The sequence below is a fragment of the Dama dama genome, chromosome 20 (genome assembly GCF_033118175.1).
Source record: "Dama dama isolate Ldn47 chromosome 20, ASM3311817v1, whole genome shotgun sequence".
Taxonomy (NCBI): Eukaryota; Metazoa; Chordata; class Mammalia; order Artiodactyla; family Cervidae; genus Dama; species Dama dama.
Window position 1 is genome coordinate 83,629,744 of NC_083700.1, and position 13,412 is coordinate 83,643,155.

The 13,412-nt window shown below is 41.1% G+C and overlaps 1 protein-coding gene across 9 annotated transcripts in view; it reads right to left on the bottom strand.

The window, feature by feature from the left end:
* Positions 1–13,412, bottom strand: part of FGGY (FGGY carbohydrate kinase domain containing) — a 475,197-nt gene that overhangs the window by 80,006 nt on the left and 381,779 nt on the right. For 8 of the 9 annotated variants that reach the window (XM_061121747.1, XM_061121749.1, XM_061121748.1 and 5 more), the window contains one exon: positions 9,931–10,025. The exons of the other annotated variant lie outside the window; for it this stretch is intronic. In XM_061121747.1, the coding sequence (XP_060977730.1) occupies positions 9,931–10,025 (95 nt within the window). The remainder of the gene's footprint in view (positions 1–9,930; positions 10,026–13,412) is intronic. 9 annotated transcript variants of the gene reach the window in all.

The following is a 13,412-nucleotide window of genomic DNA, read 5'->3' on the forward strand; positions in this document are numbered from 1 at the left end:
TATGAAAAAGAGGGCATATATAAGTATAACTGAATCATTTTGTTGCACAGCAGAAATTAACACAATACTGTAAATCAGCTATTCTTCAATAAAATAAATTTTAAAAAAATTAAAAAAAATAATGGTAATCACACTCAGCCTCACAGGAGTCCACTTCCAAGTATGACTGAGTTGAACAATCTTCAGCTTTGGAATTCTAGCCTAGGCCTTGGATTCTGGCCCCCACCATTTCTAGCATTTGACTTTGGTAAGTCACTTAAACCTTCCTACCCTGTTTCTTCATTTGTAAAATTTATGATGATAATAGTATAGGAAATTTCTTTATGCATAACTTTTAACATGGTACCAAATTTTTAGATGTTCAAATTTCTTTGAAATGTATATGATTAGAGAGATGACATCCAAGTTTCTGTACTCATAGCACTTTATGGCTCACTGCAAAGTATCAAACATTTCCAATAAGTAACGGTAATAACGATATGCGAAGGTCTTGATCATTTGCGTCAATGATGGAATCAGAAGTCTTTTCATAGGTTTCAGCAAGACCTCTAAATATTCCATGGCTCTGAATCTCACTTTGTCCAGTGGTATCTATATCTATATGTGTGTGTTTATGTGTGTGCATGTGTAGGCATTTTTAAGAACTTTTCCCCAGTTACAGACAATTCCTGATTTAACTAAAGGTCTTATCTTCCCTCATGTTTTATTTGCTTCTATAGCTTAATTTACTGTGTTGAATATTAAGTTTATATTGCACAGATCTTCTATTCCTAACATCCTAGAGTAAAGAGAAGAAAGCCCAAGTTATTCATTTCTAATTTATCCCAACAAGGAAATTCACCATAAAAAATAAAAGCATAAATAATAATTAGAATGAGGAATTAAGTATGTATAGACATTCATTTCTACAAAGTAATCTAACATATTTTTTCAGATTTGTACCAGTATAAAATGTTGTCTTGAACAAAATTAAGTTAAAGAGAAGTAGGTAAACTTTATTTTAGAATTACAGTCCTGAAATCCTTCTAAGCAACTAAAGGACTCAGTAGATATTTGGCTACTGTTTGCTTTTATAAAAGTCCAATTCTCAAGTTCCTGAGTAAAAACTGCAGGAGGAGAAAGATATTTGAAAAAAATGCTTGTTAGCCTAAACCTCTGTGTTAGTAACAATACTATAAGAAGTGTCTTTTAACTAAAGTTCTTAATTAGTTAAGTGCTTTTTTATATCTATCTCTATAAAAAGTAAATGGACAGGTTATGATTAAATACAAAAAGATAAAACACTACTGGGAACATGGTATGAAGTCTTCTCCAAACAAAAGAAGTAGAAAACTTCCAAACCAAAGAGGGTATGTTTCTTCTTTTTATTTCTACAAGTCATAATCAACAAAGTAGCAATGATAAACATGGATGCGGATATATTCTATTATCCATTCCACCCTGTAGAAGAGCAGCTGAGCTGCCACATTGTAATCTCTGCTTTTTCCAGGCAACAGATATAAAAAGCATGGTTTGAGGGAACAAAAAGAACAAGGTTATATGACCTCACTGTTAACATCCACTGGTTGCTGCAGAGATTCTGTGAATGACAAACTGGAGATTCTTTGACTGACATAGGATGGAAAGTAACAGGCCTTGATCTAGGATCACCCTATGAACAGGAGAGTCAAATGTCATATATCTTGTATGTTGAAATAATCTCTTAAAGATAGAATTCTAAGTTTGAGCTACTTTTTAATATTTATTTATTTTTATTGGAGTATAGTTACTTTATAATGTTGTGTTTAAGTTTCTGCTGTACAGCAAAGTGAATCAGTTATATGTATACATATATGTTCTCTTTTTTAGATTTCCTTCCCATTTAGGTCACCACAGAGCATTGAGTAGAGGTCCTCGTGCTACACAATAAGTCTTCATTAGTTATCGATTTTTTACTCAGTAGGGGATCTTAGTTCCCCAACCAGGGATCGAACCAATGTCCCCCTGCAGTGGAAGCACAGAATCTTAACCACTGGGGAAGTCCCTAATTTTTTATTTTTTTATATCCATGATGTCATTTTGCAAACTGGAGATATGTAATTAATCAGGACCTGAATTTGTTTTGTTTTTTTTTTCGAGCAGGAGCAATTTTTTAAACAAGATAAGAATGTACTGTTAACCAGGCATGGCAGTAAGTATAAAGAATGTTAAGGGCAATATCACATTCTTAATTTAATCCTTCTTTAAATTAATTACCATTCCAGGATTTTCTGTTGATTTTCTATGAGGCACTCCCATGTGGGATAGGACATCAAAAATCCAATCAGAGACCTGAATCTACTTAATAAGAAACCAGAATCTCATAGCTCTTGAAGCACATGCTTAAGCAGCAAAGGGCAAAAGGCTACTAGAGAGATGACAGTATCAGGACCATATGTGAAATGAACAGGATTTTAAGAGGCCTGGGGATGAAAACCAAATGAAACTAAAATTCACAGCAAAAGACTCCTTACACACAAGAAATGTGAGCCCTGAAATTTCACCCACTATTGGTGGGAGTATAAGGTGCTAATATGTATCAAAATCCTAAAGCTTGGGCAAACTCTTTGACCAAACAACTATACTTTCCATAATTTAGTTTCTGGAAATAACTTAGGGTGTGGGCAAATTTTAGCTACAGAGATGTTATTAGTTGCAATGTTCCTTAAAACAACAGAGAAAACCTAAATATTCAAAACTAGAGGACTGCAAAAAAATAAGTCATGGCATTTTCTATGGGGCAGAAAATTATACAGCCTACAAAAATGATAAATAAAGATGCTTACTATGTATTTTGGGGTGGGGGAAAAGGTTATAAAACAATATGCATTGTATGAATACATTTCTGCAATCAAGAAAAGTATAAAGTAATTTAAAAATATGGACCAAAGGATTAAAAAGATAGAAACCAGAATCTAATATAGTGATTGTTTTAGGATAGCAATATCAGTGTTTTCATACTTTTTTTTCAGCTTAACTGAATTTTTTTATTTTTCCCAATGAACACGAATTATTACTTGTATTCCAGAAAAAAGAAAAAACTCAGCAAATTAAGATTGAATGTGCCAAGAAATGAGATGGTTTCATATTTCTGAACATCCATTATATCAATATATCAGTCCTTCCAAACCTCCAGAAAACAAGATCATGATAATCAACTTTACTTTGCAAAATGTAAAACTGGTATTTATGGTGACAGAAAGCCAAACAGAACTAAAAAGCACAGAAAGTTGACTCTCACAAAATAAAACAGAATGGAGAGGTATTGTGTCACATATAAAACCACAGGCTTTGAAGCACATAATAGGTGATGAATATAAACTGGCTCCAAATGAAGTAAAACCTCGCAAAAAAAGAACAGAAAGAAGGAGAGGCTTTGGCTAAGTAGTGAGGGTGTTTGCAAGGACTGACCTTGAGGGTAGACCACTGCGGTCAGCGTGGATAGTTTATCCTGTGGGCACACATGACAGAAAGGGTGAGTAATCACCGCTCTCCACTGGCCGCTTACATGTACTGGTCTGCGAGACACAGGAGTCTGTCTGGAACGTGACAAGGAAAGCTGATGGTGGGAACGCGTGGAGTCAATGGTTTACAGAGGCAGCAGCCCTCACACCGTGGGAGGAAAAGAGGTTTTGATTAATTGGTTGATTCCAAGGGCTTGTTTTCCTTATCCTGAAAGATGGCTGAATTCATTCTGATCTCTTGTCACTGTCTCCTTTTGCCGATTTTTACTTTAGATGCTTCTCTCTACTGCTTTTTTTTTTCCTGAGGTGGGGAGGGCAGGTGTCAAGATAAATAGCACTGTTAGAATTAAAGCTTATTTTATATAAATAGTCTTGGGGGAAAAAAAACTGCCTTATAAGATAAGAAATTACAGGAAGCTAATGACATCTGCAGAGGGGCTGAAGGAAGCAGAAAGTGGAAAGCCATTTTGTATTTCTGCCTCTTTGCCACTGGACTAAGTTTTTCTCTCATGGCATCGTGAATCCGGTTTCTTGTGTTATGTGTCCTTTGTGTTTCTCAGACCTTCTCTATTGTCTGTGCTTAGAAAATGGAAGCGTGCTGATAGCCCATAAAGTTATTTTTTCCAGTTTGTTAATTTTCCAGGACCTAGGAGCTTACAGAATTGTTATGGGATGCTCCAAACTTCTAATTATAATTATTTGCATTCCAGGATATTCAGAATTAGAGAGGATCACTTTGAAGTGCACTTATGGACAGAGGAGCAGTGGGTAATCTCCTAGGGATGGGGGAGAGGTCAGACAGAAAGATCACAGATGCCAAGACTGCCTGGATTCCATGTTTTTATGACTATAAGGAGGGAGGAAGACTTCCTTCCTTGTGTCCCCTCTCACTCAATAGCTAAACTTTTACCATGAAAGTGGAATCTCTGTGAGTTGACTCCATTTTATTAAGCTATAGATACAGCTTAAGACACAATACTTGTCACACTGTCTAGTGGAAGAACAGTTTTGAAAACTGCTCAGAGGAGAGCACCATTGCTGGGGAGGGACAATTCGTTAGGGCTGTGGTTCCCAACCTTTTTGGCACCAGGGACCAGGTTGGTGGAAGACAGTTTTCCAGAGACTGGGGGCAGCAGAGGTGGGGTGGGGGTGGGGGTAGGGTAGGGGGTGGTGGTTTCAGGATGATTCAAGAGCCTTACATTTATTGTGCACTTTATTTCTATTATTATTGCACTGTGATATAAATGTGATAATTGGACGACTCACCATAATGCATAATCAGATCATGAGGCATTAGATCCTCACAAGGAGCAAGCAACCTAGATCCCTCACATGTGCAGTTCACAGTAGGGTTCACACTCCTATGAGAATCTAATGCTGCAGCTGATCTGACAGGAAGTGGAGCTCAGGTGGTAATGCAAGTGATGGGGAGTGGCTGTAAATACCGATGAAACTTCGCTTGCTCACTCGTTGCTTACTGCCTGCTTACTAACAGACCATGGACTGGTACTGGTTTGTGGGCTGGGGGTTGGGGACTCCTGCTGTAAGATATTATTATTCTATTGTTTAATGTGGCTGGATAGCTATATCAATACCCTTTGTGAGATCCTAATTTGAAAAGGGAATAGTAGGAAGACTCTACTGAAGAATTGATGCTTCCAAACTGTGGTGTTGGAGAAGACTCTTGAGAGTCCCTTGGACTGTAAGGAGATCAAACCAGTCAACCCTAAAGGAAATCAACCCTGAATGTTCATTGCAAGGACTGATGCTGAAGCTGAAACTCCAATACTTTGGCCACCTGATGCGAAGAACTGACTCATTGGAAAAGACCCTGATGCTGGGAAAGATTGAAGGCAGGAGGAGAAGGGGACAACAGAGGATGAGATGGTTGGATGGCATCACTGACTCGATGAACATGAGTCTGAACAAGCTCCAGGAGTTGGTGATGGACAGGGAGGCCTGGCATGCTGCAGTCCATAGGGTCACAAAGAGTTGGACACGACTGAGTGACTGAACTGAACTGAGGAAGACTTTAGCTGTCTAAAGGGAGGGCAGAAAAGGGCAGGGGAAGAGAGGGAGACTCTGAGGATGAGAATATGAATGGATAAATAAACAAGGGGTGGAAGCAGGAACTATCAGTGGGCTGTAAAATCTGAATAGCAATGGACCTTGTAATTTGAGTAATCTCTCTTATTAATAACCCATCAGAAAATTCTATCCACTACCCCTTTCCCTCCAGCTGATACACTTTCCCCAGAATTGAAATATATAGAAGTGTGCAATAGCTATAAGTAAAATCCACAACTCTAAGTTCTTCTGATCTGTTTGTACCAGCAAAGGAAGGCATGGTGCTCTATCCCTGGCTGACATCATCCATTCATGGCCTAAGAATTTGGGAAATCCTATCTCCCCAGGCACGTAGGCCTCTTCCTACGTGTAGCCTGGGTCTTTTGGAGTCTTCTTATCCTTTCCTTCATCTGAAGGAGATGCCACTGGCTGAGTATATCAAAGTCAGCCCATCTAGATAAGAAGTGAAATTCTTTATCCAACTACCATATGTGTAGCCTATGAGAAGACAAAACCTATGGCCCACGGGAATCACTGAGTTGCTGGCAAGTTTTGCTCAGCTTTCTTAAAGGAAGGGGTAGCAGGCATCCTGAAGATCAAGTTAGGATCTATGAAATTCAGGTTTGAAGTCTGAAGTTCAGGTTGAAGAATATGAATCACAGGGAGGAAGTTAATTCTGTTTCACCTCAACTTGCCAGAGTCCTGAGCTGGTCCCCAGACCTGGGGCACACAGGTTTGCATCTCTTCTTTAGAGAGAGATGAATGAATCCAAGTGTACATGCATTTACATTTCCAAACATAATCATTATAACAATGTTGATAATTATACCTGGGCTTCATGGAGGTTCATGGAATCAAGATTGCTGGGAGAACGATCAATAACCTCAGATATGCAGATGACACCATCCTTATAGCAAAGAACTACAGAGCCTCTTAATGAAAGTGAAAGAAGAGAGTGAAAAAGTTGGCTTAAAACTCAACATTCAGAAAACCAAGATCATGGCATCTGGTCTCTTAAAAAGCAGATACATTACTTTGCCAACAAAGGTCCGTCTAGTCAAAGCTATGGTTTTTCCAGTAGTCATGTGTGGATGTGAGAGTTGGACTATAAAGAAAAATGAGCACCAAAGAAGTGATGCTTTTGATCTGTTGTGTTCGAGAAGACTCTTAAGAGTCCTCTGACTGCAAGGAGATCCAACCAGTCCATCCTAAAGGAAATCAGTCCTGAATATTCATTGAAAGGACTGATGCTGAAGCTGAAACTCCAATACTTTGGCCACTGGATGTGAAGAACTGACTCATATGAAAAGACCCCGATGCTGGAAAAGATTGCAGGCAGGAGAAGAAGGGGACGACAGAGGATGAGATGGTTGGATGGCATCACTGACTCAATGAACATAAACGTGAGTAAACTCTTGGAGTTGGTGATGGACAGGGAGGCCTGGCATGCAGCAGTCCATGGGGTCTCAAAAGAGTTGGATGTGACTGAACTGAACTTCAAGGAGGTCACTGAAGCTTTCAAAGGCTCTATCTCAGCAGTTCCACAGGTGTGGCAATTCTTCATTAAACATTTTTTAAAAAGGAAATAAATGAAGCAAGCACCTGGAGAGGTCAATGACACTGTTTGACGATGCACAGCAATCACACACAGAAGTCAAGACCACATCGGTTCTCTCTGATATGTGATGACAGGTAAGATTCAGGTCTCTTGCACCTGCTGGCTTTCTTTACTAGATTATAGTGTCTCCTAAAAATAATCAGAAGAGGCACTTAATTCTCTGGGTTGAACAGGGGGTGGGACCTTGTCTTTAAAATGTGGTAAGCCTTCTAGTTGCTACTCAAGTCACTGATTCCAACATTCAATCTACCTTATCTTAGATACTGTTCCAGAGATTAAGGGAGAATATTATGTAGTGAAGAAGAGGTCAGTGTGGGATGAGGCTCAGTTTTCACCTAGGAGAAGATATGAGTGGAATCTTCTCAGAGTTAGAAACTCCAAATATGACTAAGATATCAATGAGGAGCCATAAGTCATGGTATGAAGAATTGGATGGAACAGTCAGATCATATCACACAACTCTGTTTTGGCTGTAGACAATCTCCTTTGTGACCAATGACATTCCTTTTCAGAAAATTCACTCTTGAACATTTAAGAAACCAAAAAATATTTTTCAAGAAAAAAGAAAAAAATAAAAACAATGAAAATCAGAGATTAAATTAAATTATTATAATTAAATTAATTATATTAAATCCAGAGAGACCTTGATTTCAATTTTACTTCTGTCCCTTATTAACTGTAGCCTTAAGCAAATTTCTTAAAACATCTCTGAGCCTGGTTTTCTTCATATATAACATAGGAATGAAATGACCTACCCTGCAGGTAGGGGAGACTGTCAAGATTAAATGAGGTGTCTTCATCTGCTTGGGCTGACATCACAAAATACCAGATTGAGTGTTTAAACAACATAAATCTATTTTCTCAAGGCACCAATATCAAGGTGCCAGCAGGGTTGGTTCTGGTTTGCAGATGGCTACCTTTTGGCTGTGTCCTCACATAGCAGAGAGAAAGCAAGGTCAGATATCTCTTCTTAGAAGGGCACTAATCTCACCATAGGGGTCCCACTCTCGTGACCTCATGTAATCCAAATTACAGCCACATCTCTAAATATCATCATGCTGCAGGATTAGGGATTCAACCTTTGAATTTTAAGGGAATAGAAACTTCCAGTTCATAATATGACTTAACCTATGCAGGGCCTTAGTAAGCATCTCTATTGCTTTGTTCTAGCAATTATGCTTCATCCCAGGGAGGGCAAGGCAGCTAGTTATGAGAACATCTTCATCAATCAACACATTAAAATAAGTCACTGACATTTCAACAATAAAAACCTCCATGTGACGTTTCTGACATTTACCAGAAAATCCAGAAAAATGTTGAAAATTCAACTCTCCCATCTTTGTTTAAAAACTCCAGTTAAAATCCACAAGCATTCATGAACGGGTTCAATTCTTTGTAAGAGATATTTCATAAGCATCAGCTTGATAGGCTTGGGCAGGGTGCACGGCATCACACTTGCAAAAATGTTGGAATGAGACTCTTGCATGTGACCATTTCCAATATGTACACTTAAATTCTTTAATCTTTCTGAATCTCTGTTGCCCATGTGGGTTGTGAGAGGTACCAGGAAGATTATATGAAAAGCACCTAGCATAGTTCTTGGTACAAAAGAAGGTTACAATAAATAAAGCTGTCATTATTGAGCTACTAACGGAAAAACCTGGCTTCAAGTCCTAACCTTGAGACAGTGGGCAAGTCACTTAAGCTCTCTGATGCTCAGCTGAACAAATACTTATTCAACTTTCAGTTACAACTTCGGAGTCAGACTTCTTGGTTTTGGCATTTACTAGCTGTTTCACGTAAGCCAAGTTATTTAACTTCTTTTGCCTCAGACTCATCAACTATAAAAGGGGGATAATAGAGCTGTTGTGGGACTGAATGTACATTCCTGATTCAGAGAAAGAACTCATAATGTGCTTCTGATTATTATTATAGATAAAGAAACAGAATGGAGAGCAGATCACAGAACTTGTAAGAAGTCAAGTGAGGGTTGACTCTAGAGCTTGTGCTCTGAGCCCTAATCCATACTGTTTCTCTAACTTTTTGTAAACCTATTGTTAACCTTATTATTTTACAACTCAAAATCTCTCCATATAACCCACATGTGAAATGTCTTTTGCAATTTGGTGGTAGGAAAAGCTTTGTCTCCCAAAGAGACTAATATGCTTCCTCTTTTTGAAAATAAGAATTATGCAACTTATCATGTGGTCTTTTTGTCTTGGCTGCCAGGAAGCTCAGAGTCAAATTGTGTGCTCCATCATCACCATCAAGTTGTTTCCTTCTTCCCGTATCTCTGTTCCTTATTTTTCTTTTAATTCCCTTTTACTAACATTTTCATTTGTGTCTCTTGTTGAAAGAGGCCTTGGAGGTATTTAAAAAGCGGTGGGTGGAGATGAAGGAAGTAGATAAAAATCAGAAATTCACATGAAAAATTTAAGTTTTCTATCTTACCTGTTTCACTTGCTAAAAGAAAAAAAAATGGGGAAATTTAGATGAAATCATGTAAGAGTTATTTTAAAGGAGGGGAAAAAAAAAAAGGAAAACCAACAGAAGAACAGAACGACTGACAGTAATGAAAGCCAAGTCAAATGAAAACTGCAATAAATATGTCTGAGGCTAGAAGTGTTTGTGCTTTCCCTGGCTGGAACCTATCATTTCTTAATTATATCCTGTGTGTGTTTTGCAAGACATGAGCTGCTGTCAAGAGGAAGGACAGCCCCAGACAGGGGAGGGGCCACGGCCCACCCCTCGGTCCTCACATACCTGTACAGAAGCGAAATCCCCCGAGGCACAGGCCCCCAGAATAGCAGCGCCCACAAGAACAGACTCCACCTCTTGCGACAGGACCACAGGCATGCCTGCGCAGAACAAGGCCACACCTTGGTTAGGGAGCAGGGCCAGGGGAGCCAGTCAGCTGCCCCAGCAGCACGAACACCTGAAATAAAGGCAGCACACACACACACACACACACACACACACCCCTTAACTCAGGAGACCTTTTTGCCTAGTGTTTCTAGGTTTCTGCTAGCTGCTACCTGCCATTTCAAGCAGTTTTCTACAAACTTTTCTGAAGTGCTCTACTGAGCCCATGGTAGACAGAGATGAATCCGACTTCTCTGCTACTCAGGTCTCAAAGGGGAGATGGATGAGAAAGAGATAGAGGCTTCACACGGGGTTGGGTCTGTAACTGAGATGCGCTAAGAGAAGGGAAGCGTGACAGACGGTGTGATGAACCTTGGCGGGGCCTCCTACATCTCTCAGAGTGTAAGTGAAAGCCCTTACCAAGGCTGACAAGGCACTCCAAGACCAGGGCCACTTCTCCTACCCTGACTGGCTCCTCCTCTGCTCCAGGCCACATGATCCGGTCACCTTGCTCTTTTCTGAATCAGCTTCAGGCCACTGCCTGTGCTGTTCTCCTGTCTGGGTCACTTCCTTCAGAATGTCCCCAGGGCAACTCCTTCCTGCAAGTCTGTGCAAACATGTCTTCCCATTGTGGCTTTCCTGACCATCCAAAGTAAAATGACAACTTACCCACAACATCCCTTATCCCCCTCGACTTCCTCAATACCCTCCAACACTGTATATTACTTCTCTGGTTTACTGTCTTGTCTGCTAGAACACAAGCTCCACGAGGGCAGGGTCTTTATTTTGTCCACTGCTGGATCCCTGGAATTGAGACTGGTATTGAGCACATGCAAGTGCTTATATGATGAACAAATACATTTTTGATATGGGGAAGGGGGTCAGAGTGGTGGAGCTCAGGATTCAATAAGAATACGAAGGATGAGTAGGGGTCCACCAGGCAGGGAGGAACACTCCTAGCTCAAAGTAGACTTAAGATGAATAGGAATAATTTAGAATTCTTAGTATTTTATACATGTGCATATGAAATAAAACATACATAAAATATAAGTATTTTTGCTAATCAGGAGATGGCAGCAAACTCCACAGAGGTAAGCTCTGTGGCCAGACCTGTAAGGATCTTCCTCTACTCAAAATATTGTTTTTCCAAAGTCTGGATTTTTCTTCCTGTCTTTTCTGGGTAAGACTTCCTGGACATAGCCTCCTCTGCCCTCCCACCATCTCCTAACTCATCATTCCATTCCAAGGTTGGGGCCCCTTCCCCAGCTACTCTTGATGAAGGGAACAGGGGACAGAATTCTCACACATATCCCAGGGGACTTAGGAATACCAGCCCCATCCACAGGGGCAGTGCTGGAGACTTTACTGACAAGGTGGGGTGTGGTCTCTGGGAAGAGCTCAACCTGGTTCCACTAGCCCTGTGTCCTTCAGCAAGTCACTTAGACACTTTTAGCCTCAGTTTCCCTCTGTGTAAAATAGGGATAATAACAGGTTTGCTGGAATGTAATGGGAAAGGGTAAGGGCAGGGCTCAATACAACCCCTGACCTATGGTAATCCCTTCAGAATGGTGGTGTTAGGAAGAATCTCAATGAGGGGCGAAGGCCTTCTAGATGCACTTCACCTGGGCTAGAAAGTGGACCAGTGGAGAAAAGAATGGGGTAGATGTCCATCAGTCGTCCAGAAGGTAGGAGAGACGCCAGGCCACGTGGGAGGGCTGTGTGGGCCACCTCAGGAGAGAGCAGGGCAAGCCTTTGCAGAGTCTGGGGATCGTGGGGACGGGAATGCGATCTTGACCACCCCACGGGCTTTGGGCTTATCCCATGACATCATCCCACATGCTGCTTGCCTCTCAGCCTTCCTTTCCCTGTTAAAGCCTCACTGGTCTGAGCAAAGAAGAATGGCTCATGGCCCCTGTCCTGGGAATGGGACTCCAGGGGGAGCTGGGTGGATCCCTGATCAGCTCTCCAGTTTTAGCCCAGAGTACTCTGGAGCCAGGCTGCCAGGGTTTGAATTTTGGCTTCCTCCCTGTCTCAGCTGTGTGACCCTAGGTGAGTTATTTAACCTCTCTGTGCCTGTTTTCCCAGCCGCAAAATGAGGTTAAAATTCCACTGATCTCACAGAGTTGTGAGAATTTACAAGCTTATTTGAGCATATTTAATACTGTTTCAGAGCATTCTCATAAAAAATTGACCTAACTTCTATACTTTAAAAAAGTGATATTGTAAATAAGACACTTAAAAAAAAGAGTTTGTGGCTTAGAGAAAGCACTTATCTGGGCTTCCTGGGTGGCACTAGTGGCAAAGAACCTGCCCGCCAATGCAGGAGACATAAGAGATGAGGGTTTGATCCTGGGTTTGGAAGATCCCCTGGAGAAGGGCATGGCAACCCACTCCAGTATATTCTTGCCTGGAGAATCCGAAATTCTTCATGTTTATCTTATCTGGGTCCTGGGACACTGACCTGTATGGACCACATCTGTAGGCCCCCTGCCCTCTGATCGCATCCTTGACTGAGCTCATCTGCAATCAGGCGGCCCCTCTTCACGCATCCCCTCAGCCTCAGGTGGGTTACCTCCCGCCCCGGCCCCTGGAAGCCTCGGGGTAGTCAGACTGAGTACACTCACGGTACTGCCTGCTGGCCGGGGTTTCCCTCAACCCTACCCATGCCGCTGTAAACAGACCCTTTACTGGACTTTTCTCCAGTTAATCCAAAGTGAGTGTGTCATCTGTTCTCTGCTCGGATCTGACTCATGCTGACACCAGCGTCCTCTGGGTCTCCCGATCCTCTCTGGAGAGTGGTCGGAGCACAACAGCACTTTTTCTGTTTGTAATGACCCTCTTGGCAGGACAGGATTGTTCTTCTTAACGTGCCCGTGCCAAACTCGGAGAATGAATACATGAAAGAGTAAATGACTGAATAATGAATAAGACAGGCAGAGGGAAACCCCTACTGAAATGGCCAGAATTTTTCAAAACAAAATTTAGGAGGAACATTTAGTCCCGAGTCAGTGAGAGAAACCTATAATTACTCAGTACATACCAAGTATTTCTTGAAACCACAGTTAACTATATGCCTAGGGTACAACGAGATTCTTCTTCCTCACGTAGAGGACATTTCTCAAGTTGGCAATATCCTGCTCTCCCTGCTTGTACAGAGCAGGAGCAGACTGTTCCCCAAATGGCAAAGACTTGCTTACAAAATATTTAACTTCTTTTTTTCTCAAGTGCACCTCCTCCTTTTTGGCGTGGGGCTGCCTAAAGGGAAGACGTGAACTAACATTCATTGAACACTTATCTTAAGCTAAGCATAGAGACTGGTGCACACAAACTCACGAGTATTTATTCCTCGGCATGCTCTCTATGAGGGAAATAATATTATTTGT